General features: G+C 39.6%; 1 protein-coding gene across 4 annotated transcripts in view; it reads left to right on the top strand.

Annotated features, from left to right (window-relative positions):
• si:dkey-172j4.3 (diacylglycerol kinase eta) overlaps positions 1-24,626 on the top strand; it is an 86,687-nt gene that overhangs the window by 55,014 nt on the left and 7,047 nt on the right. For 2 of the 4 annotated variants that reach the window (XM_042401090.1, XM_042401089.1), the window contains exons 7-27: positions 202-308; positions 581-706; positions 3,092-3,194; positions 3,610-3,769; positions 4,151-4,259; positions 5,315-5,454; positions 7,960-8,047; positions 10,376-10,467; positions 12,479-12,544; positions 13,894-13,993; positions 16,279-16,344; positions 17,644-17,815; positions 17,904-18,002; positions 18,215-18,299; positions 18,421-18,528; positions 19,946-20,042; positions 20,234-20,341; positions 20,447-20,560; positions 20,811-20,945; positions 21,797-21,960; positions 24,081-24,186. In XM_042401090.1, the coding sequence (XP_042257024.1) occupies positions 202-308; positions 581-706; positions 3,092-3,194; positions 3,610-3,769; positions 4,151-4,259; positions 5,315-5,454; positions 7,960-8,047; positions 10,376-10,467; positions 12,479-12,544; positions 13,894-13,993; positions 16,279-16,344; positions 17,644-17,815; positions 17,904-18,002; positions 18,215-18,299; positions 18,421-18,528; positions 19,946-20,042; positions 20,234-20,341; positions 20,447-20,560; positions 20,811-20,945; positions 21,797-21,960; positions 24,081-24,186 (2,345 nt within the window). The remainder of the gene's footprint in view (positions 1-201; positions 309-580; positions 707-3,091; positions 3,195-3,609; positions 3,770-4,150; positions 4,260-5,314; positions 5,455-7,959; positions 8,048-10,375; positions 10,468-12,478; positions 12,545-13,893; positions 13,994-16,278; positions 16,345-17,643; positions 17,816-17,903; positions 18,003-18,214; positions 18,300-18,420; positions 18,529-19,945; positions 20,043-20,233; positions 20,342-20,446; positions 20,561-20,810; positions 20,946-21,796; positions 21,961-24,080; positions 24,187-24,626) is intronic. The other 2 variants (XM_042401093.1, XM_042401091.1) reach the window with 1 other exon arrangement.

Below are 24,626 nucleotides of genomic sequence, written 5' to 3'. Positions count from 1 at the left end.
TGTCCATAGGCATGAAGGTGAGCACAGAGAAACTTTCCCCTCTTCTGCAGATGAAAGAGAAAACAACTCTGCACATACGTCATCCTGCACATTGAAGCTCAAACACGTGAAGGAACAAGAAGCAAAACACAGCGAGTCACAGTATCAGTCGAGGCTATTTAAGTTTGTCTAACATGTTGTTTTTTCTTCTGTCCTCTCAAGTCTGCAAGTTTAAGGCTCATAAGCGATGTGCAATTCGCTCCACCAACAACTGCAAATGGACCACACTGGCCTCTATAGGAAATGACATCATTGAAGACGAGGATGGGGTACGTATCCATATACTGTACATACCAACCCCAATTTATCTGTACTATATTAACTATATTGATTGATAAAAACAGATTAAAACAACTGTCATAAAAAATCTTAACCATTATGGAAGAGCAGGTGGATTTTTAATGCTTTATTTTTTATTTTTCATCAATCTTTGCACCCAAGTATTGTCGTCCAACTTGCTTAACTTGGTTTTAATGACTACAAGTCAAATGACCGTGTGTCTCGTGTTCTATTTTATATATTTCCATATTTTTCCCCCCAGGTGTCCATGCCCCACCAGTGGCTGGAAGGAAACCTGCCGGTCAGTGCCAAATGTGTGGTGTGTGACAAGAACTGTGGCAGCGTGCGGCGGCTGCAGGACTGGCGCTGCCTCTGGTGCAAAGCCATCGTAAGTCAGACAGATTGTAGCCTCGGAAAAAAAAAAAAAAACCCGTCCTGTCAAATCAATGTCAGTATTTATTTACGACATCACTGCCAGCTGACAGCTAGATTTGACTCTACAAAGTTTCAACATGATTAAATGTTAAAATCTCGGTAGAAGAAAAGTTAAAGTAGGGCGCCGAGTATTTTTAAATTAGTTTATCATCGTCCGTGTTTGAGATGCACAGGTATCCATGGTAATTGAGCTGGTACTCGTCCAGTTTTCTGTCCCAATTATAGCAGAAGGAAAAACATGTCTGCAATGAGCCAAAAATTTTAATCCAAACCTCCCAAATTTAGGTCTCAGCAGCTCTCTAGATGAAAGAGAAAATATGAAATACTGGAGGAAAAATGTTGTGTTGATGTTTCACTACAGAGTTCTTGATGAAAAGTATATATTTTTTGGGTGCGAAGCCGTATGAAGTTTCAGTTACTCTACAGGGCACAACGTGACGATACTCATAATTAATTCATTAATAAGATTAAATTCTCTTTTGTTTGTTTTCTGAGATGTTAATTTATGCACAAGGAGTTTTCGAGTGCACTCAGGGTGAGATGCGCTCTCAAACTTTTCATTGTGTTCGACTCGCTCGCTCGCTCCTTGAAGACTCAAGGTCTGAAAAGTTCACTCGAGTCATCAGAGTAATGGGACGGTGCTTGAGATCCCTGAGGGGGAAGAAGAAGAAGAGGAGGAGGAGGAGGAGGAGGAGGAGGAGGAGGAGGAGGAGGAGGAGGGCAGGTTTGAAATGAGAAATGAAACAGGGCTGATGAATTCCTGTCAGCCTCAGGGTTGCTTTAGTCTGACCCGACGCTCGGACCGCCTCGAGCAAGATGAGGAGAATAATTTTCCTGCGCAGGGACATTAACAATGCTTAATATGGCCTTTTCAGCTCGAGTAACTGACTCTGTAAGGAAAAAAACTCATTAGGACATTACAAGACACTGACACAAGACTAACACTTTGATTCTGCATGTTGTCAACAGAAAGAAAAGAAAAGATTCATGTGTTGCATGTGGAGTGTTTGGATTTTAACAAAAGTTACTTTGAAGCACAGCGCAAGTATAATTTGAGTTCTTGCTAGTTTTCTGTGGCTTGAAAGTAAAAGCTACTCAATATTTTTATATTCAAAATGGGTTAAAATGACCATGCAGATGTGAAAAGTGTCACTCATAGTGACAAACCTACAGAGAATTATTACAGAGTTTTAGCCTCTATCAGCCCATTGTTTTGATTTTGGTTAGCTGCTTCACTGTGTTTATTTGCTCTCGTAAGCATCCTTTTCAGATGCGACAGGCAGCTGTGTTGAGCAAAGAAAAACACAGTGTTTGCTACCTGCTCAGCACCAAAAGGCAGACAGACAGGTTAAGCGAACTGCTGGCAAACAGCAGAGCGTTTAACAACTTATCAGGAGCTGGTGGAAACCAAAACAGAGCTTAATGCTAATTAATTAATGCTAATGTTTCTCTGCATCTGCTGCATGTTTAAACAGGCAACTGTTTCTCAACACATTCCCTATACGCATGTTACGCTGCAACAAAGTGGCGTAAAAATCAATTACTGCTGCTTTAATATTAACTTGTGACAGTTTTTACATACAGCACCAGTCAAAAGTTTGGACTTACCTTCTCATTTCCACGAATAAGAAACTGTGTCCAAACTTTTGAGTCGTACTGTAGATGCTCCGTGACTGAATATTTTTTTTTGTACCAATTTCTCCAAATGTCATGCTAATTTATAAAGTTTAAAGCAATTTAACATGTAATAGTTTACTCTCAAAAATGATCCACAATGTTGTCTGTAGGTACATTAGGACACATTTAGTCATTTTCCACCCATTTAAGCTAAAAGACGACACTTTAATCAGCTGCAAGTCAAGAAAATAAACTCAATTTTACACCCTAAGGTAATTATTTTACTATATTTTATGTTATTGAAAAACAACAAAGGAAAAAGTTGAAATATGACTTATTTTGTTATAAGCAGCAAAGGTGTCTTCGAGACACAAACTCAAACACGCAGCTGCAGAGATGCAACTTTACTGCGTCCTAGTGTTCCACTTAGCAAAGGATGAGTTGCCTTTGAGTGTTTAGAGCAAATGGTTACGCATTATATTAAGTCTATCCCTAATGCACACACACACACACACACACACACACACACACACACACAAATGAATCAGAGTGGTATTTGTAAAGGTTATAGAACTGACATTTGGTGGGTTTCAGAGGGATGTAATGACCTTTCTTCTTGTACTGAAATATAGGATTACTATGGAGACCACTGACCGTGCATGTGTGTGTGTGTGTGTGTGTGTGTGTGTGTGTGTGTGTGTGTGTGTGTGTGTACATGCAGGTCCACATCAGCTGTAAAGAACAAATGGGGAAGGTGTGTCCCTTGGGTCAATGTCGAGTGTCAATCATCCCTCCCACTGCACTTAACAGCATCGACTCAGACGGTGAGACACCTCTTACACCCTCTCACACACACACACACAATCACACAATCACACACACATGAACTTGTGTGTCGCACAGACCGTAGGTTCAGATTTCAGGAATGTTAACTTTTAACTCCAATGACACTGTGACTGACAAATCCTCTTGATCCATTATATTTATGATGCAAAATACAGTAATTTTAATAAACATTTTAAATTATAGCATGTTTGGACAAAACTTTCTATCAGAAAGTGGAAGAAAAGAGTAATATTTGCATCATATGTCTCAGATTTGAGGCAATATTTGTCTTGTTTGAACATAATTTGGATATTTATGCTACACAAAGAAAGTATCAGATCAGAAATGTACAATTTTGAGACACAAACTGTGAATCTATTTTTCAAAACTCATTTACAAAAACTTTCCTTTCAGGCTTCTGGAAGGCCACCTCCGCGTCGTGCTCCAGCCCTCTCCTGGTCCTCGTCAACTCCAAAAGCGGAGACAACCAGGGGGTCAAGTTCCTCCGCAAGTTCAAGCAGCTCCTCAACCCAGCTCAAGTCTTCGACCTGATGAACGGAGGACCGGAGCTCGGGTACTCGAGCTTTTTCTGGATTGTACTTCGGAAAAACTTGAGATCCCTCAAGCAGTGATTTTTTAAATGTTGAGAGTGGATTGAAATAATGAAATTATCTAACTGTGTCGGGTTATATAACAAAGTAGAAAAAGGTGTGAATGTGCCAAGTTTGCTTAAGTTATCTTTCATTTAGATTTACTTGATATCAGACTGTGTTCTTACTTGTTGGAGCGTCTAGTTTGCAGCAACATGTTTTAACACAAGTATCGATGCTGCCTTCCCGTAACATCTCTTCATATTTGGTGTTTTCTCTCCTCATCCTCCGGCCACTTCCCACACTCTCCTCCTCCTCCTCCTCCTCCTCCTCCTCCCCACTCTCCTCTCCTCTCCTCTCCGCAGCCTGCGCCTTTTCCAGAAGTTTGTGACGTTTCGTATCCTGGTGTGCGGAGGAGACGGCAGCGTGGGCTGGGTGCTCTCGGAGCTGGATAAACTCAACCTCCATAAACAGGTGAGAACAACGACGGGGAGGAGGAAGAGGAGGAGGATGATGTAATACTGATGTGTAAGGTAAAAAGAGAAAGTAACAAATTATAAATTATAAAAAATTATTTTCCACCTGAGGTCACACGGAGGTTGTAGCTTGTTGCTGTCCGTTGTCCTGAAACCTGAAATTGCCAATTATTTGACAATAAAGGATTCAAAAAATATATAATCAAGGATCTTTTGTTAACAACAGCATGACCGTCACATTTCGCTCAAGGCTTTATCAGGTTCATGAAAAGTTATTATGGCTTATTGTACCTTTTCATAAGCCGGCTGCTCTGCGGTACACGCTGTGTGCAAACCTTCTTCTTCTTTGTCAGCTTTTAGTGCTCTGATGAATAAAGATTTAGAGAGTTTTTGACCTATTAAAGCTAAAAAGGACACAGAGAAAGAAACCAAGCGCAGAGGGAGGACACAGTGAAAGGAACTGGTCAGAATCACCAATAATACGCTGCTTACCTGAACCGATTAATTAATTTAATTAAATTCATCAAAATAAATGAACGCCTCGCTGTATAACATGGTTTTTTAATTTTAAATTAATTCAATTTGGATGGATAAATGCTATGTCAAATCACTTTGAATAATATCAGGTCATGTCAGACTAGAGTAGATTAACCGCTGTGACGCCTCTCTGAGTCACTACGTTATTATCAGACTTTTATTAATATTTCTACACTTTTTTTAGACATTGGCTTGAGGGCAGAAACGCTTTATAATCAAGTCTTCATCCTTGCTCTTTGTCACACACACACGCAGTATACATGTATCAACGGCAGGATTTTAACAAAAGTGAGAAGCTTCTGTTACTTTCTTCCTCTGGACACATATGTGGAGAAAAAGTGTGCATAACCAACACAATAACTTCCCTTTATGCATCAAAAAATCCGATTTTACATACACAAATAGTCCGTCTGGTGCTGCTTTTTTGTCTGTTTACATACGACACACTGATATAAACTCTCTTTATCGTGTTTTGTGTCGTTGGAAGTGACTGATTCTATCTCTCTCTCTCTGCAGTGCCAGCTCGGCGTGCTGCCGCTGGGCACAGGTAACGACCTGGCTCGCGTTCTTGGCTGGGGAGGCCTCTGCGACGACGACGCTCAGCTGCTGCAGATCCTGGAGAAGCTGGAGAGAGCCACCACCAAAATGTTGGACCGGTAAGATTAGTTAGGGTGTTAGGGGAGGGGTGGGGCAACAATGTGGTTTCTTCAAAGCAAGGTTCAACGTCCCAGCAGTGAGTTTGCATGTCCGTGTTTGTGTTGTTTTCCTTCAGGGGCCTTCGGTTTGCTTTCATATTCCTCAGACTCTAAATTGCCTGTATTTATGAGTGCCTGTCTAACTGTTTTGGCCCTGTGATGTGCAGGGAAAGCTGACAGGGCGCTTTCCTAAAATAAACTTGTGAAGGGGGGAAATCCCAAATGAGCAAATTAACGACTGCTATGTCTAGATATGATCCTTCTTAGTGTTATATGTTGATCAAAGGCAGCAGACCGGAGCAAGCGATAGTCCAACCAAGAAAAAGTTAATTAGCTAAAACACTACAGGGTGTTTATATGTTACTTACATCTACGAGAAAGATGCATAAACAACCCGTAAAAATAACTTGTCTCTTAGCAGTGATACGGTGGAAAATCAAGCAGCATTTGTGCACACAGTAATTAGCCGCTGATGGTCAACGTTTCCCAAAGATTCGGCTGCAGGCGGATCTTCTTCAGATCCATCAGAGTGGTGTGAATGTGCTGTAAGACAACTTCATTTACATAGACAATTAGAAACACATGTATGCCAGCAAGTTTTAGTGTTTTGTTTAATTTTTATTACTATATTTGTCAGAGACAGAGTTTGAAAACTGTTAATGAGTCACAGCTAGTTTAGAAGGCTAATTTACATCTACAGTCTACTGTTGTTTGGTTGATTGACTTCGGCTGTTCAAACAGTTCAGTATTTACATCAGAGCTAAAACAATTTGACGATTAATCAAGTAGTCGATCGACAGACAATAAATCGGCAAGTATTTTGATAACTGAATAATCGTTTTAGTCATTTTTAAGAAAATATTCCATAAACATTTACTGCTTTTAGCTCCTCAAATGTGATGATTTAACGCTTTTCTTTGTCATACATGATAGATAACTGAATATCTTTGGCTTTTGGACTGTTGTTTGGACAAAATAAGACATTTCCTTTAACTCTGGGAAATTATAACAGGTATTTTCACGATTTTCTGACATTTTATAGACAAAACCATTTGATTTATGGAGATAATAACTGGCAGATTAATTGATAATGAAAATAATCGATAGTTACCATCTTTTAGTTATCATCTTATACTTCATATCTACAAATTTGGTACTGTTGGTCCATAAAGAATCAGGTATAAAATGACAAGGAGAAGAAGTAACCGAGTGAAGACACCTGCAATGTCACATGTACTGTACACTGTGTGTATATATATATATATATATATTTAAGTCTTTTAAGACTTCCCACGTTCTTTGTTCAGCGGCCTTGGGGTTTGAGCTGCTTTGTTATTTATGTCATTCTATCAAGAAGAAATGAAGTGAATAAAGAAAAAGAGGCTTCAGACATCCGACGCTCACTGGAATGAAAACTGAAAGAATGTGCTGTACATGCCTGACTGCAGTACGTGTCTCAAACAATTCAGACGTTTGCACAAAGTCAACTTCTTATCAGCAGATTCATCAGCTTCCCTCATTCTGCAGCACTTCCTTGTTTATATGGATCTGAGAAGTGATAAACCTTCAATCATTTAGTCTCAAATAGAGACTTAAAACAAGACAAAATATGCCAATAAGGGAAGAAAATGGCAACAACTGGACTGGAAGTAGAGATTAGAAGTATCCAAAAGAAAATAGAAAATGTTTGAAACAACTTGATTTACATTGGAAACAGGTGAAACAGGCAGATTCAGAGTAGATGTCCTTTTAGTGTCCAATAATTGACAATTAAATGACATTTAAAGGACTTTTTTTTTGCAGTAAAGGCAAACAATTTTGCATATACCACATCTGTTGTTGCAGCTGTTTTTTACTTTGCTGTGTTCTCATAAATGACTTGAAATTAAATTAAATCAGAGGCAGCCAATCTCGCTTTTTTACCTGAGTTAGATCACATCTCATGTCTGTATAGTAAGTACGAAGCTGGAGTCAGCACCTGTTTAGCTTAGCTTAGCTTAGCTTAGCATGAGGAAATCACTTCCTGCCAAGAAATAGTCCAGCACGCAACCAACCCGTAAAACCACAACTTGACAAACAAGATGTTAAGTGTTAATTAAGATGCTTTAGAGGTGCTGGTATGCAGATTTTGTTACCTTACCTGCAAAGTTTTATCGTAAAGTAGCAGTATATGCACCTTTTTTAAGTGAGGTTTTTCATAGGAAATTAAAAATGTAATCAAAAGGAACAAAATTGAAGCTTATACTTGTTTCTGCAGGTGTTTAAACCTCTTTGTCCTCAGCTTGAACTACAGTTTTATTGATTTTTCCTTTTCTTATCAGCGGTACAATCGCGGATAGAAAAAGGACACGCAGGCTTGGTGTTTCAATTCGCTGTCTCCTGCCTCCTATCTCGGTCTGATTAGCCGATAATAAAGCTTATTTTCTGGTGCTTAACCTCAGTGTGTGTCTGTGTGTGTCTTTTTAGATGGAGTGTGATGACATACGAGGTGCCCACCATCAATAAACACACACCAATAGTGAAGGAAGATGACAGCCTTGATTCTCCTCTGCAGGTAAATTACTCTGCAGAGCTTTCAGGAAGCTGTCCGCTTTCCTGACAGATGGTATCCATAAATTAGCCCCCACAAAGCAGGATCTCACAAGCTCCAAGAAATCATTTTGGAAAACATCCACTGAGAATCAATTGAGCCTGGCAGCTGGAAGCCAAAGCAATCAGACTTAAACCACAGGGAGTGGTGTAGATATCGACGGAAGGCAGCTCTATATTATGAATGTTAGCTGAAAGCTGCCTTGTGTTACTCCCAGACCTTAAAACCGATCCCTTAACCTTAAAGGACATGCTGCAGCTTTAAAATTACAGCACAATTCTGCACCTGCATTGCCAAAAACGCTCCCTCCAATTCTTTAGGACTTTCATCAGACATTTATCAGTTAGTTAAAGGCTGATCCAATCAACCAAAAAGGGAATTTTTTTGGGTGACAGCCAATGACAACATCCCAAACCTACACAAATCATACCTTTGGAGCCTTGCCAGACAACGAAAAGCAGAGTATATTTTTGTGGGCAATAAGTGTGCAAAGCTATCAGTAAGTGAGCTCATAGAAAGTTGTGTGTTGATTTATATTTCCTCTGTTTTTATAGATGTTTCTTGATCTTCCAGATGTTTTTCGGATAATAGATGTTTTAAGGTCTCATTACCCAAAGCTGTTAAGTTGAAGTGGGTTGTAAAGTCATGACTAAAGAGCAAAAATGGCCAAATGAACCACATATATGTTTCTAGACAACGTAAAATAAAGAGTTTTGTACATAAAAAGGACAGAAATATACAAAACGCTGTATACCAGGACAACACATTTCTAGATAATCTTAGAAAATATCCCTGTTATTAGAGCCATTTGATCATTTCAAAGTCTTCTTTTCATTTAATTCTATTAAATGCAGTTACTTCTCTCTCAAATATAAAGTAGTGGTTCCCAACCTAAGGGTTAGGACTCCTCCAAGGGGTCACAAAATAAACCTGAGAGGTCTCGAAATGACTTAAAGCAGTGATTCCCAACCAGTCAATTCCCAGCACACGCTTATCACCTCTGATTTTTCATTTCCATCAACGTTTGACCGAAACGTTGACACTGTTTAATAAATCAATGCAGAGATGATAAGCGTGTGCAGGAATTGACTGGATCTTCAGGGGAATTGATTCCCTGCACCACAGGAGAGACAGATTGTAGAGCAGCTCAACTAATCTGAAAAAACTGAATAAAGGATTTGATTTAAAAAAAAATACATCCACATATAGAGTCAGCTATAACAATTAATTTAGGTGTTATTGCAATAAAGAGTGTGTGAAAACTAGTTAGCTAGTGAGCAGAGGAGGTGAATAATTAGCTAAAACTAATGGTTAAATGGTTGGAACATTCAGCTTTTGTGCAAATTTGACCAAACCGAACCAAACATCAACAGTTCAGTTGTATGAAAATATTGTAGCATCCACTATTATATCCACTTTTATATGATTAATAGTTTAATAACATCCAGTTTGCAATTAATTACTTGTACTTGAGTTCATCGGACTGGGCTGTGAGGGTATGTCTTATAAAAAAGGTTGGGAGCCACTGACTTAAAGGATAAAGAAAGGAAAGAAGACAACACATACTTAACTACACTGAATAAAACATTTTTCCTGACTTTTGAGAATTTGAGAAGAATTTGGTGGATGTGAAGAGGGGTCACAAGTAGACAATGTTTGTTTTTAAAGGGTCATAGTGTAAAAAATGTTGTATTTTTCATCAAAACCAACAGAAGTTATGGTTTCCTCACCTTTCCCTCTTGGGCAGATTAGCTTTTATGCTGTTTTTTTTGTGCTAAACTCTTTGATTAACCCTCCTGTTGTCCTCGGGTCAAATTTGACCCGTTTCCAAAAGTTTTTATATCAGAAATATGGATTTCTTTCATCTAATTGCCTGAAAATCACACAGATGGTTCCACACCACTCACTTTGCAAGTTAAAGTAATGATCACTACTTTCATTGAACTTTGGGTGTTTTATTCAAATTTATAGCATCTGTGGACTTTTGTCCTCCTGAGTCAAAATCGACCCGGGAGGACAAAAGTTGCATGGTCGACAGGAGGTTTAAACAATATGTTCTGAGTTTGGGTTTGTTCCAAATCACATTATCAAACCACGTATGTAAATTTCATGACGTCTCACCTTAACACTGCTAAAAAAAAAAAAGACGTGAATCTTTAAGAAAATGACAAATCCAGCTTATACAGGTCAGCTCTTACGTAGGGTTTCTCTGGGGCTTTTTAACCACATAGTCCCAGGAACAAACTTCTCCTTTTCTTTTATAAATCTGAAGTTCCTCTCTCTATGTTTCAGGTTCACATCACTCAGTATGCAGACTCCGTGGCCTCCCACCTTGCCAAGATCCTGGACTCGGACAAACACAGTGATGTCATTTCCTCCGCCAAGTAAGTGCCATAAATGCCTTAAAAAAAAAACGGGGACGGAGGGGTAAAGAAGAGAAACTTAAGAAGGGAGGAGAAAGCAGGTGAAGGATGAGATGGGAGGGAAGATGATAATCAAGATGTGAGGATGCTGGGAGGGGGAAAAAAAAGAGAAGAGAGATGATGAGAGAAACAGGCACACAAGGACTGAGTGTCTGGTCAATAGGTATTGATTTTTTTTTGCTTTGGTCTCTTCCCTAAGGACAAACACACACACACACACACATACGAAGGGGACGGTAAGTGCCGCCTGGCTGTAAGTGAAAGAGACAGATGAATCAGTATTTAGGGGTCATCCTGGTTGCATTAGTACATTAGTCTTCCTTTGGGAAAAGTCGAGCAGCCATTACGGAGCACTTTTCTCCACTGATCTGTGTGTTTTTTAACTGCTGCTGGTTGTAGTGGAGACCTGCAGCAGCACATTTAAAAAAAAAACAAAAAAAAAAACACCTTGGAGACTCAAAGTACATTTTCATTGCAACATAACACCGGTGTTATGTGACTTTACTTTGTTGTAACATCTATTTCTGAAACCACACAGTGAGATTTTTAACAGGTTTCGATTAGCTAAGAGACAGGAGAAACACTCAACGCATGAATAGAAATCAGCTCAAGTAAGAAACACTAAATTTCCGTCATGGTTTTCCAGCACAGTCAGCAACTTAAGTGCACTAAAGGGTCTTAAAAATGTTCCAACCTTATTTTTGTGCCACAAACATCAAGATTTACGCTGTAATGTTTACTCTGTGCTAAGCAGTGAGCTAAACACACTTCTAATACAGGTTAAAGACAGCAGCTAGCCTTCAGAAGCAGTTGTGAAACTGTGAAAACACTATTGGACAACAAATTTAATGATAAATTTTTAAAGATCAGTAAAAGATGAGATACTGTAAACAATAGTCAGAGCAAAGGTGTTTTAGAAAAGAATTAATGCAGAAATAAGGAAACTGGATTCATGAACGCAGACTAGTTTAGTCAGTTAGCTAAAGGCTAATTTATGGTGGTTCGCTTGACAATTTTGGTAAGTGTTGCCCGACAGAAATTAAAGAGTCACGCAACGTTTTCAATTTATGCTTCGGCAAAAGGTTTCAGTTGTCTCCATGGTAACCAGATCAAGAGTTGAGCGACACTTTTTTTCTGTTGAAAATACGTCACTTCTGTTGAGCGACATTCATCTAAAGTGTTGAGCGACCTACCGTGAATTAGCCTGAACTGTTTCTTCCTGGCATGAGGGGCAACTTATTTTAGTTTTAATTAGTTTTAATTTTATTTAAGTATCTTCAGTAACAGATGAAGTCCATATAGAAAGTACAACACAGTAAAACAAGGTTAAAATACATTATGTAATTGTTAATGCAACAGTTAATTAGCTAACATTGACTTAAAATGTTGTATTAGCAACACAACAGCTAGCATTAGTGTAAAGATCAGGAGGATGTTGGTTTGGAGTAAACTAATCACAGAAGACTAAATTAACAAATTACAAATCAACAATGACAAAACAGATAATAGAAAGTGACAAAATGGTGGATGTAACAATGTCAGTTAATCAGCAGCAGCTATGGAGCTGTACCAGCAGTGGTTGCTACTAGCAACAGGATGTTCAACTGAAATCAACTGCTGGTGGCAGAAGAGTAATAAATGTGTTTTTGTTTTGCCAGCAAAGACATTAAAGGCACTTTAAGTAAAGTACCTCCGTCAAACTCTAATGGTTCCCTTAACCATTAACTATGACCTGTAACTGACATTATAGAGTCACATTTGACAATAAAGGGAAGTAAATAAACTTGACAAGTAGAGCAGAGCACCGACAGAAACATCTCATAGAGAGATAATACTTTATTTTACAACAACACACAAACTGTTAAACCAGTTCAGAACTGTTTTCAAATTGTCTGATCCATCTGTAATACTGAATCGTATGCCTCCGAGCTTATCAATTCCTAATATCGATGCCGCCATGTTTTTCTGACAGTTGCACATTGCAAAACACTGCTGGAGACTTGCAACAAGAAGGAGACACTGCAGAGAGGATGAAATGGTACGAAATGTAACGTCTGTAATATGATGATTTCATGTGGAAACACAATGAATAAGCTGAAACATCTTTCTACGCAACACGGGCTTAAATTCCAGGAATACCATGTACTGCTTCCCAATCAAGCTACTTTATTCCACTCAGAAAATTGAAAAACATAAGGGAATCGATAAAGAATCAGACCAATTTGCTTTTTTCAAGCAAAAAAATGCCAAACAATTGATTGTCGAAGCTTCTCGAAATGTGAGGATTTGCTGCTTGTCTTTCTTGAATTATAAAACTTTTGGTTTTGAGTTGTTTATCAGACAAAAACAGTTGATTCAAGAGGTCACTGGGTCTTTTTTCTGACATTTAATAGACGAAATGAACAATCAATTAAGCAAGAAAATAATTGTCAGATTAATCGTTAGTTGCAGCCCTGCTCTTTACCTCATGTTTGAAAGCCATTGCAATTTGGCGGCTGGTTATTTCAGTATTTCTTCACCATTACAACAATCCCGCTGATGAATTATGGTGACTTTTTTATGATATGTGTTAATGAATATCTTGTCGATAGGGGGGATCAAGCTCACACTCGATTCAAATCAAAATCAATCATCATTTGCATGTTTTTTGAGGAAACATTGTGACAATGCAGCCAAAACAAAATGGCTTTTTTCACTGTGCAGTTAAACTCCTGAAACAATGCTCATACTCCGACACGTGATTGATTCATTTCTACTTCTGTCGTCTCCTCCCGCCTCCAGTTGAAGTGTTATTTGCGTTATACACAGCCTTTTGCAAACACCTTAAGACTGACCAGCCCAACCTTCTGCTTTTCATATAACAACCACGAGTTAGCTAAAAAATACCGTCATCTACCATCAAAAATCTGTCATTCTCAGATCCCTAATTTGAAAAATAACACTCGTCACCCGCTGAGCCGCCGCGCGGGAACACGAGACTTTCACAAACGAGGAGCGTGTTTTCCCGCTAGCAGACGAGCATTATTCGTCTTAGATCCAATGTTTGATAAATGCACGAGGGCCGTGTGAGTTTGGAGAAAGCATCAACTGCTGAGTCATACAGCAGCAATGTAACAGATGTGAGTAAATAGTGACTGTGTGGAGGCGACGGAGCTGACAGGCAGGTAGGCGGAGATGAAACGAGAGCGTGTGTGTGTGCGCGCGCGCGTGTGTGTGTGTAATCTCCAAACACAGTGACTCACCAAATCTAAAACGTGTTAGCCCGCTAATTTGTTTCATTTTCAACAGTTATCATCTTAACCCTCACTCCCCCCCTTCTTTTCCCTCTCTCCCTCTCTCTCTTCCTCTCTTTTCTCTTTCTTTGTACGCTCTCCAACTCCCCGTCAGGTTCCTGTGTGGGACGGTGAATGATTTTGTGGCGGAGGTGGGGAAGGCGTACGAGAGAGCCACAGAGAACAAGGAGGAGGCAGATGCCATGGCAAAGAAGGTAAATGGTCTTATGTGCAATCGTGTGTATTATGTAACAGCTTGTATAACACTAACTAGTGGGCAAGTGTAGGTGTGTGTGTGTGTGTAGATAATAGAGAGAATGAGACAGAAATAGTTGTGTTGAAGGTTGAGTGTCACCGTTCCCTCTCTATAGTTTATATATTCAGTCCACATTTTCCATCTACTCAGTATTTGACACTTAATAAGAATCCAGTTTAACATATCCATTGAAGTTTGCCATTTTATTTTGAAAACACTCTTTTACTTCCTGTTATGTACTGACATATATGACATATTACAGCTATTTTCAAAATAAAATACCGTTAAATACTCGAGAGATGCCATCAGTTTGCGTATCAGTACTGTGCATGTTCTGGAGCAGTTTTTATGAAGAAAATGAAGGAGGTTTAATGCAAATTAATATTTGGAAATTTGTATTTTTGCTTGTCTTTCCACAGCTTCTCAACAAGCCGCAAATATTAGACTGGATAAATGAGAATGTCAGTATTCCAATGGGGACTTTATTTCTGTCTAAAAATATGTTGATAATACAAAAAAAAAAGATTATTTTCATGGATTTTTGTCGCTCCTGTTGTTTTTCTTTTTCTCATGAAATTAATATCTTCCCCCCCAGGCGTATAATGTTGCCATGGAGACAGTGAGCAGAAGTTAGCTAAGCTCTATTTGTTAGCCTTTCAATTGGTCGACCAACAGCAAGTTTAATTAGAAGGAAAAACGAACTTCAGGCACTCATGCGTGGAGCAGGAATATAAAACTCAAGGATTAGGTTAAAAAGCCTTTATTCCACAGGGCTCTTACCTTGAATAAAAAGGATTTTTAACTTAATCCTAGAGTTTTTTTTATTCCTGCTGCACGCATGAGTGCCTGAAGTTTGGTTTTCCTTCTATGTGACGACCCTTATCTTCAAAAGCACCTGCATTTCACTTGAGTTTTATATGATCAAGACAGTCCTCAAGCACACCACTACCTCTTTTTCACAAGAAAATTTAGTTAATTTACTATTTTTATAATGCATTATTTGCATTGCCAGTTCCTCAAATGTGATTATTTTCTGATTTTCTATGATAGTAAACACATATCTTTGGGTTATAGACTACTGGTCATTCAAAACATTATATATTAAGACGTCAGACCAGACGATCAATCAATAATGAAAATTATTGTTAGTTGCAACCTTTATTTCTTTACATTTTGGTGAATCTGCACCATAAAACCTCATGCTATATTAGCTGTTAGCAGTTCCTGTTTGCACTGTAATCATGAAAATACAGATAAGTATCCTGAATTATTTGGATACTGAAGAAAACATCTTATAAATATGACGATCGCTCGGCTAGCGCTGAAGTAAGAAGTGCATTGTTTTTCCAAAGAGATGCTGATATCACTAGTAAGAGTAAATCTGGCTTATTCCAGCTTTGATTTAAGGAAGCTATGACTCTGAGAAGAAGATCTAAGTCAAGTTCAAACACTTAAACTTGACATATTTGACGGCTGGTCAGTCATTATAAACTTATGCTGAGCAGCCAGCTGTTGTTCAAAACCACAGATCTTTACTTTAAGTTTGAAGGGATCCAAAAGAGTCCAAAAATACCAAATATATCAGGCTGAATTTTGGGAAAATGTGTATAAAATGAGGCACAAGACATCTAGAATATATCCATTCCAGAACTGGATATACTGTATATGTGATGCTTTCTGACTGTGCCGGGAAAAAGTAGATTTTTCCAACCTTAAAGCTACTTAAGGAGGTAAAAAAAAAAAGGGGTAAAGACTGGATGGTAAGGGGTTAAAAAGAATTACTAGCTCTGTCTGTCACCAGCAGGTAAAAGTTTTAAACTGCAAAGAAAATCCTACTGAGAGGAAAAGTGGTTTGCAGGCTTTTTTTTTGTGAGACATTTCCAAAAAAAAGAAGAAATCTTTTCACCCAACGGAGACAGCGAAACCCTCCTGTCAGAGCGCTCTGAGCTCTGTCACGCTTATCTGTCTTTTTTTCCAAATAATGTGGTGCTTTATTGATGCCCGGTGGGAACTTTGTCATCAAATAAAAGACCTCTGTGAACCGAATAAGGTATTGATTCCGAGCTGTTTTCGGAGGGGGGGTTTACTGCAGCCACATGAATGAGAATTTAAGAAGTTCTGCCCAACAATGTGTGTACTGTGTCATCCAGTTTACGCTCAAATGATTTTGAAGCGAGCGAGGGAGCAATATAAAGAATAAAAGCCATAAAAACGTCTCTCTTATCTGTCTCTCCTCTCTCTCAGTGCGCGCTGCTGAACGAGAAGCTCGATTCCCTCGTCAAGGCCTTAAGTGAGGAAGCGGATGCTCAGGTAATAACACAACAAGTTATAAGCGATACGTGATAATCATAACGATCAGAGTGCAGAAATATTTTATTTCAAGCTGAAGTAGTTTGCTGCAAAATGAGGTTCTGGAAAAAGGGGACAAAAAGCTGATTTCTAAGACAAAACGTGCTTTTTTAAAGAGATAATAGTCAATAAAATGATAAAAACAAGATGAAATCAATCATATATCCTCAATTTTACTCTTAAACAACAGTTTGATTGATTACTCCACCAGAATGCATGAATATATGATTATCTCTCTCCTCTATGTCCTGACTTATATTACAATTATGCACTTTTTTAATGGATAATTTGATTTCTCTGGCGCTAAAATCCGTTTTAGTGCTGTTTTTTGAAATTTAAGACGCTTAACAAGCCACAAAATGTCAACTATCATTATCAGTCAACCTCTTTTTTAGTCTTTAACTCCACTTTATTCGTCTCTATATTTGGAAAGCGTCTATATTCGGCTTTATCTACTGTTTTTTTTTTTTTTAAGCTTGAAGCTATATTTCCTTTGGGACGATAACAATAAAGTTTAAGTTGAAGAGAAGCACAAACACAATGTGTTTTTGAGATAATGATGTTGTTGCTCAGAGAGAAGATATAAAGTGTTCCTACTCGGTCGCAACACAAGAGAGAGTTTTTAAATCCCCTTATGATGCTGGAAAAAAAAAAAAAAGCAAAAACAATGCACACATCTAAGTTTCCTCATGGCAGCTTAAAAAAATAAAAATAAATAATAAAAAAAAACCAGCCATAGCTTGTTGTGTTTGCTCCCTGTGGAGTCTTTTATTCACAGATTGATGTTTGTGCTCTAAAAGAAATAATACAGCCCTCAAACTGTCACTATGATTTCAGCCTCCTGCTCAAGTAAAAGACTAAAAGGGGAACGGCTGTAGATGTTAGCTTTGAATCAAGCTTTGTTTCTTTTTTTTTAATTTATGAATAAAATACAGATATCATCCTTAAATAATAATTCTGCCTGCAAATTAATATTAACTGCTGCCTATTAACAAAAGAGAGATGTGTCCCGCAGCTATAAGGTTCCACAGCGACAGTAAAAATGTATGATTGAGGAGATATTTCCTCATTAAATACTGCTGCTTTGGTGCTATAATAGTGCACTAATGCCTCAGGATTTCACTGCTCATATAGTTCAAGTCGGGTAACATCAGGTCATTTCACAGGAATATACCAGAATATATATTTTATAGCTTTTATTTGACAGATTTATTACAACAGTAAGATGATGTCTCCCTTCCCCTTTCCTGTCGTTTCTAGGTGGTGCCAGCGGGTTCGGTGCCGAGCCAGGAGGGCGGCAGCTCCAGCCCCAGTGAAAGCGGCGGTGAGTCGGGTTCGGAGGGTAAAACGTACCGGTCCAAGGAGCAGCTGATGCTCAGAGCCAACAGCCTGAAAAAAGCTCTGAGGCAGATCATCGAACAGGCTGAGAAAGGTAAGAGGAGCCTTTTTTCCTCTCCTCGTTCTGTTGGTTTTTTGCGTTTTCCTGAGCGTGCAGTTCACTGACGTCGTCGTTTTTTCAGTGGTGGACGAGCAGAACCGACACACGCAGGTCCAGAGGATGTCGTCGTCGTCCTCCATCAAAAGAGAAAACAGCGAGGAGCTGAAGGATGCTGAGCCACGTAAGTGTCCCTTTAGTTTGAACTCTGGATGGATGTGAAGTGAAAGGACACACTCGAAAAACGCTTTGTGTACATTTTGCAAAATCCACATCAAACTACTTTATCTTGTCTTAAAAGGTTTGACTTTATTTAATCCAAAGAACCACTGAATCAAACTTTATTCGATGATCATTTTACATGAGATCAATGTCAACTTTTATGCCGCTTTCCAGGTCAAGGAAGTTTAAGTCCGACCTCCCCGATCGTCCTGGAGAAACCAGAAAGCCTCAACACCGTCACCTTCAACGAGGACTCTGTGTAAGTCTTTGTGTGTGTGTGTGTGTGTGTGTCCTTCACGTAGCGGCTGCGGCTAAACGACGGCTGTTGAACTGATGTCACGTCTTAATAAACAACCTACATCATGTTCTGTCATCTGTAGACAATGTTCAGAGAAGTGTGTAATGAACAACTATTTTGGCATCGGGCTGGACGCCAAGATCTCCCTGGAGTTTAATAACAAGAGAGACGAGCACCCGAAAAAATGCAGGTACGAACACACACACACGAGCCAATAACAGAGCCGTCCTATTAAATAATACAACTTTCTTTGCCAAGAACATATTGTAATGCTGCTACTGCAAAACATTTTTATTGCCTGTTTAATATTTCTCCGCCCAAAATCAGCATTTAAGCAGTCATCACACTTCTAATCAGACTTTTCCCTCATTTCTCACCACTTCCTCATTAAAGGCGAGGATGTTTATCTCTTTTAGATATATATATGACATATTATCTCATGATAATACTGGAGACACAAACGGAAATTCATTGTTAAAATCATCTGGGTGCAGATGATTCAGGGCGACGCACGAAGGGTTTCAGTAGCAACAGAGAACATCAGAGAGCACAAATCTTTTATTGAATCAGTCTTTACATTTTCTTTTATCTGTTGGTCGTCTTCTGTTACCGTCAAACAGGAAAAACAATCTGAATCTGGTGATAAACGTCTGCAGCCGTATCTCGCCGCCGCCGCTAGACAGAAAAAAAAAGTCTGTTCTGTTTAACTGACAGATGGAAAAGAAAACAGAGTCTGTTCAGGGGTGACAGATCCCGTTCTCTCTCTACACGCCGAGTTTCAGATCTTACCTTCTGCTTCTCTTTTTTAGAGTCTCGCTACTGAAAAGTAACGGATGCAAAAGCTCTTTTAACCCCTCTGTCTGTGACTTGAGCACATAAACTTACTCAAGACACCTCGAAATTAGTTTCAATTCGTGGACTCTGCTTTCTTTTGTACATATTTGATGTTTTTATATTTACATGTCGTGCTCATGTGACTGATAGATTCAAAAACAAAGAGTGTAACATGTTAAAATCCTTGGTCATCAATCAAAAACGACGGCTCCAGATCGCAAACGTCCACCGACATGCAGCGATATTGCGACAGCGTCAGAAATTTTTGGACCGAATTCCCACGATGTGACATAACGCGCCGGCTGACGCAACGTTTCGTGAGCTCCCGATTTATGAATAAAACGTAAGAGGAACAAAAACATGTTTGTTGTTTTGCTGCATATTTAAAACACGAGCTAATTACACACCTCTCATGATCTGCAGCAGCGCTAAGAGTCGACACGCATTCGTTGTGTAATCTGACACACCTAAAACCGCAACCGAGAGTTTATCAGACCTGTCTGACAGAATCTGACATGCAGTAAACTTACAGCCTTTAGGGAATAAAGGCCACTTAGATCCAAACACCCAAAAACTATAAAATGGTAAATAACAACATAACAACAGAATAAACAACATTTAAAAGACAACAGACTCCGCAGACGGAGCGGTGATTGTGAAAAGAAACAATATCAGACAATCTCAAACACATAAATGTCACCAGCTGCAGTTTTTAATCGAATGCGAAATGTGAGAACAGCGTTGATCGGCTTCCTCTTCCTCCTTCCCCGCAGTAGTCGCACCAAAAACATGATGTGGTACGGAGTGCTGGGGACCAAAGAGCTGGTCCAGAAGACGTACAAAAACCTGGAGCAGCGAGTTCAGCTGGAGGTCAGATAAAACATTCATACACACACACACATATACACTGTGAGAGTGATGAAAAATGAGGAACAGAACGTGGCTTCTGTTCTGTTTTCTGGGGAAACAAAAAACGCTATCAGCTGTTTTCCTCTCACATCCTGTGTTTTTTCTCTCCCCTTTTTAACTTCCTCTCTCTTCCCTTCTCTTCTCTCCTCCAGTGTGACGGAGTTCCCATGTCTCTGCCGAGTCTCCAGGGCTTGGCTGTGCTCAACATCCCCAGCTATGCAGGCGGTATCAACTTCTGGGGAGGCACCAAGGAGGATAATGTGAGTGTATCTCACATAGAGCCCTAAATAAAAGCTTCTCATGAATAACATTTTCTGCATTCGAGAGCGTCTTTTAATGCCGTCGTCTCGTCTCGTCACGTTCAGAACTTCGGCGCTCCGTCTTTCGACGATAAGAAGTTGGAGGTGGTGGCGGTGTTCGGCAGCATGCAGATGGCGGTGTCCAGGGTCATCAACCTGCAGCACCACCGCATCGCACAGGTAAGAAACCATCCAAGGAGGGTTGAATTCAATGGTTTCTTGCATCTGTAATTGGAGTTTGAGAGTGAATTTTGCAACAGGATATAACACGTTGGGGACTTTTTGGAGGGATTCACGCTCCGAAAATTCTCCAAAACGGTGCTTTTACTGTCAGTCTGAGGGTTTTACATGATATCAGGAGCAGCTTAGTGTCTTCAGCATGAAAAAAATCTCCTGACAGCTGCTGTTTTCTGTTTCGGTCACGTCTCAGTGCCGCCAGGTGAAGATCACCATCTTGGGGGAGGAAGGGGTTCCTGTCCAGGTGGACGGCGAAGCCTGGATCCAGCCGCCCGGCATCGTCAAGATCGTCCACAAGAACCGGGCACAGATGCTCACCAGAGACAGGGTGAGATGAGACTTGAATATGAATCATCTTCAGTTTTCACTCCAGGAGTTTGAAAGGTGTAGTTATGTGTTTATGTTACTGGGTTTTCTCGAGCATATGGGCATGAAAACCACCGGTTTCGCCTCGAAATATTCTTCCTTTCATAAATATTGCATCCGAAAAATCCGCTCTCAGCTTTCTGGCTATGTTGTTGACTCTTTCTGTTTGGAGTTTTCTTAAATTCATACCCGCTGCTTGCTCTCTCTCTCTCTCTCTCTCTCTCTCTGGAGCCGAGCAGTTTGTTTCCATGGTTTCCTCCTCAAGCGCCGCACAGCGAGAAGAATGTCGACTCGCTGGTTTTATCCTCCTAAATGTGGCTTTTATTCAGTAAAATGGTGACAGTAATGTTTCAGGTGAGCGCTGACCCTGCTGGAGGCCCGGTTGAGGGACGATTATCGACAGTTTTGAAGGAGAAAAACACCTTTTTCTTTCTTTCTTTGAATTCGTTTTTCGTTCTTTCTGCCCCTCAGTCGCCTCCCTTCATGTCTTTATTTTTGCTCACATGAAAACAGTTTGGAAAGTTGGAGATTTACAGATAAAAAGATAGTTTTTTCTCTTGTACGTGAAGTAAAACGCACCTGTTTACTTCCTGCGTCTTCATTCAGCCACCTTAAGTCTCCACAAACACACAATACCTGAAGAACCACCTGAGAGTCAGTCGCCGAGTGGCTCTTGAATTTGATTGTTTTCATTTTTCAAGTACCCGACCTAAGCAGACATTTCACGATGCGTCGTGCACTTGTCTCGCACTTGTTGAAGAGGAACAAACACACAAGCGAAGTCTGAATCCTCTCCTCTTCCTGTGCGACCAGGCTTTCGAGAGCACGCTGAAGTCATGGGAGGACAAGAGGAAGATCGACAGCTACCGCGCCAGCAGGCCCCGCCTTAACTCCCAGCAGTCCATGGAGTACCTTACGGAGGAGGAGTGCGCTCAGGTTCAGCAGCTGGGCATCGTGGCCGACACGCTCATCAACAAGTAAGCAACGTTTTTTTTTTTTTTTCTGTGACGTTTACAGGAAGCAGGTCGAGGTTTACAGTCTCGCTCAAGGACATTTGTAGTTTGAACTTGGAGTTTATTGTTGTTTGATGGCCACCGTGACATGTGTGCTGATGCGTTTGGGTGACCTCTGTCGATTTCCTAAGCTGTAAAACTTTATCACAGGAAGTCCATAAAGCTGGAATTCCTATAGAGGACAAAGTTGTAAATACAAGTGGTAAAAGTTTCATGAAATTCTTTATACAGTGAGGTGTGAAGAAACACTTCCAAACATGGTGGACAACCAGCAAACAATGTACTAGATTAATGGTTAATAGATCTATATAACTTGAACATACAGTATATATATAATATAATATAATATACTGTTAATTCTGTCATTATTTCTTGAGCTATAGTCAATGAAACTCAACACTTCCTGCTGATGTTTCACATTAAAAATCTACCAGAAAAAAGTGTGTGAGAGAACCTACGGTGGCCACGAAACTCGCAAAAAACATGAAAGTCCCTCTGACACTAGACCCAGTGTTTGGTTTGTCCATTCTGGGCTACCGTAGAAACATGCAACATGGCGGTCTCCGTGGAAGAGGAGGAAAAGGATATGAAAAAAATCAATTTGTGCATAAAAAATCTGAGTTGAAATGCAGAAAATTGTTGAAATATCGCAAAAAAAGTTTCCTGATTAAAAAAAAAAATTGCCAAATTGATAAAAGCAAAATGCGACAAAGTGCAATGGGAACAAATTTAGGGATTAAATTGATTGTGTTGATCTGTGAGGACCAATAAGGACTGAAACACTGTAAAATTAATACATAACACAAACATAAATGTATTTCTATCATGTGTTCAATGGTATTTTTCATAGTTTGAGGTTTGACCGGCGCTCTTTTAAATAAATCGTTTTGTTTCTCTGAAATTATTTAATATCCCCAACTGGAAAAATGGTGCCACCAGCTGTTACCTTGATAAACCAACTCCAACTACTACAAAACACACGTTAATTCAATTTTTCTTGATCCCCATTTTCTGGATATTCAGCTAACATTTGAGCTAAACTTGGATGGGTGTCTACGGTAGCTGTTGACAGCAGCTTAACACTGAACTAAAGATCAGCAAAGCAGAAGTTATTGGAGGTAAATTAATGAACAATAACAATATTTTGTTGACATGTTGTTGCATGGCGACGCTGTGGAGATTTAAACGAAGACAACAGGTGGAGAAAGCTTTCAGTTTGAATTGCACAACAAATTAAAACACAAGCAGAAAACAGGAAGACTAAAATATAAAATATATGTATAAAAACAGGGAAATTAGACATCAGGGCATCTTTTATACACCATAGATGTTTTACAAATAGCAACATACAGTAAAAACAAAGAAGTAAAGTCAAAACAAACTTATCAGCTAACTTCCTGTTTGATCTGTATCAGTGCGTGTAGAGAAGATGAGAGGAAATGTTGCTCTACATGTTCCTTTATCCCTCAACAATTAGTTTTCTTATTTGCTCAGTTATCCTCCGCTGCACTGATGAGCAGTTTTATTTCTCGTTTTCACACGTATAAACCATTTGCGTCCCTCTGCGGACATCTCCGGCTCGTCTCAGTTTGTTCGGTTCGTAATGATCTTTTCAATCATGTCTACAAAACTAAATCCCCCCCCCCTTTCAGGATGATAAATGTTTTTTAATTTACATTTGTAAACTCTGAGGTAGGAGAAATAATCATATAAGGGGGAAATAAACGGAACGAGATGTGATAAGGAGAAATTGAGAGCGTAATCAAAGGCGTGGACTGTAATTTCCCACTTATGAGAGTTTGTAACGTCACTTCTAGTTGAAATGGAGATGTTTGTTTGTATATTTTTTTAACTTAAAGTGGTTTAAGTGTTTCTGAATTCCTTTTTAAATGGACTTAAGTGAGAAAAACAGAGAATCCAAACGTCTACAAACAAAGCAAGAACTGAACAGGCTGAGATAACTTGTTGAAATAATCATCATAATTGCGCCTTTTCAGCTTGTTGAAATAATAATCACAGTCTATGATTTCCTCTCTCCTCCTCCTCGTCCCCCTCCTCCTCCTCCTCCTCCCTCCTCTCTCCAGGATCCGTGAGGCAGCCAAGACCCACAAGCTGGTGGAGCAGGAGTTGGCTCACGCCGTCAACGCCACCGCCCTGGTGCTCACAGAGGCCAAACTGTCCAGCCCGGAGGTAAGACACTGAAGAGGAGGAGGAGGAGAGAGGAAGAGGAGGAGGAGAGAGAGGAGGGACAGACGGACAGACAGATGGTTGATATTGAGTGATGAAATGGAGAAGTGAAACATGCGGGTTTTCAACAGTTCGCTTGGGGCTCGTGTTAGTTTACGGGTTGTTAATTTTGCCGCCTGTTAACCTCGAACTCAGCAGTGACCTCAAGCACGCAGCAGGATGTTTCCTTCATTCAGATGTTTTTATCTCACAAGTGATTCACTGATTTCTGCTGCAAAATTCAATCTTTTAAATCAGAAAAGTCTACAAACATGTTTATTTTGGTACATTTAGAGTTTGTGAGGAGTTTCCTGTTGTAGTATAGGGATTGCTCAGTCTCTCGTTATACCAAAAAAAGTCATTATAACAAGAAAAACCTTTACGTTATAATGTGATACTTTCTC

This window comes from Thunnus maccoyii, chromosome 22, assembly GCF_910596095.1.
Source record: "Thunnus maccoyii chromosome 22, fThuMac1.1, whole genome shotgun sequence".
NCBI lineage: Eukaryota > Metazoa > Chordata > Actinopteri > Scombriformes > Scombridae > Thunnus > Thunnus maccoyii.
The sequence above is the reverse complement of the archived record's forward strand: the minus strand, read 5'-3'. Positions and strand labels throughout refer to the sequence as shown.